Source organism: Sinocyclocheilus rhinocerous, unplaced genomic scaffold, assembly GCF_001515625.1.
Source record: "Sinocyclocheilus rhinocerous isolate Xijiao unplaced genomic scaffold, SAMN03320098_v1.1 scaffold1051, whole genome shotgun sequence".
NCBI classification, from domain to species: Eukaryota; Metazoa; Chordata; class Actinopteri; order Cypriniformes; family Cyprinidae; genus Sinocyclocheilus; species Sinocyclocheilus rhinocerous.
Window position 1 is genome coordinate 363,514 of NW_015653486.1, and position 1,732 is coordinate 365,245.

Genomic DNA, 1,732 nt, shown 5'->3' on the forward strand with positions numbered 1-1,732 from the left:
CTTGTGCTCGTTTGGTACATGTAATGTGAGTTCTATTTAAAGAGCATGCTAATTACAAATCAAGAGCATTCTTTGACAGGAGCTGGGACATTCCACACAGTCATTATTGTGATAGATTTGTCATAAAAAAAGATGTTAAAGCTTGAACTTTAAAAAATGTCATTTATCCACCATAAAGGTTGTGACAGGAGTTTTTTCATGTCTTTGTCTTCTGACTTTGATCATTTATTTCTAGATCTAGGTCTATGTCATTTAATTTCTTGTTTTCTTATAGTTAGATGATTTACAAATGCAAAGCCTGACATTTAAAACTATGCTATGAATTTACTGTATTTATAATTAGGGACCACAAGTCTGAGAGCACTAGGGAAAATGTTTCTATTTTGCAATTTTATTATTTTTTATTGGAAATTTTAATATAATCAATCATAATGAAAAGTATAAGTGAAAAGAAATCTACCGAAGTTTTTCATGCAAAGAAAAGCCTGGACAGAGAAAAGAAGAGCCATTATGTCCTCCACGCTCGGGCTGTCGACCGCTTCACCAACAGAGCTGTGGAACCCGAGTCCGAATTCATCATCAAGGTCCAGGATGTGAACGACAACGCCCCTAAATTCCCAGATGGCCCCTTTTCAGCCTCCGTGCCTGAGATGGCAGACATCGGTGAGCCAACAGTCAGGACCTCCGGGCTCTGGGGGGGGGGCTGGGGCTGTTGCTCGGGGAACAGAGGAACATTTTGTCAGTAGAGCATAGGTTTTATTAGCTGGCTCATCAGTTTCAGACCGTAGAGCCAACAGTCAGGACCTCCGGGCTCTGGGGGGGGGGTCTGGGGCTGTGCTCGGGGAACAGAGGAACATTTTGTCAGTAGAGCATAGGTTTTATTAGCTGGCTCATCAGTTTCAGACCGTAGAGTCCCATCGCAGATCTGAGCCTTTCTGACCTGGACTCGAGCTCATCTCAAGCTGCTGGTTGGTTGTGGTGGATTTATAGCGGGATTTATTAAATCTATTGTTTCTTATATAAAGCCTCTCAAGAGGATATCGTCTGTTGTAGAAAAAGCGATTTCAGGAGTAATGTCAAAATCGAACCAATATCTCACATAAAACCTCACACATGGGGTGCAAATATTTTGAAGTGCTTCCAAATGAATGCAGCATTCGATAAACAAAAACCAGCTGTGTTTACCTCTTTTTACACCCGTATCTCAATTTGAAATGTCAATGTTTTATATATCTGTGCTATCCACGCTAATACATGAGTAATCCACATGCAGAGCTTGCAATCTGCATCAATGGCAGTGCATATCAACCCTGCAGTAAATGGACTGTCAGGAAAGTGCTAATTGTCTAATTGTGAAATTATCATTCCTCACAACCAGTGTTGGGCAAGTTACTTCCAAAATGTAATACATTATATATTACTAGTTACTGTCTTTTGAAAGTAATTAGTTACATTACAATCCGGTATAAGTCTACATTAATGTTACGTTGTAGCCTAGTTTAGATTAAACACAGATAAGCACAAACCGCATTATTACATTCATAAAATAACACTGGTAAAAAAACCGAAATGTTATAATATACAAACAATAAACACAATACCTAGCCTAGAACGGTTTCAGAAGAAAACAAGAATGAAAAATATAAATTGCTAAACAAGCCAAAACGAATTAGGCTGGCTAATTCAATGCGAAACTGAAAGCAAATGGCGTTCTCGCGCAGCCTACCTCTCT

General features: G+C 39.2%; 1 protein-coding gene across 1 annotated transcript in view; it reads left to right on the forward strand.

Moving 5' to 3' along the window:
• Nucleotides 1-431: 431 nt before the first annotated feature.
• LOC107716360 (cadherin-18-like) overlaps nucleotides 432-1,732 on the forward strand; it is a 25,698-nt gene continuing 24,397 nt past the window's right edge. The window contains exon 1 of the mRNA XM_016522772.1: nucleotides 432-663. Within this exon, the coding sequence (XP_016378258.1) occupies nucleotides 432-663 (232 nt within the window). The remainder of the gene's footprint in view (nucleotides 664-1,732) is intronic.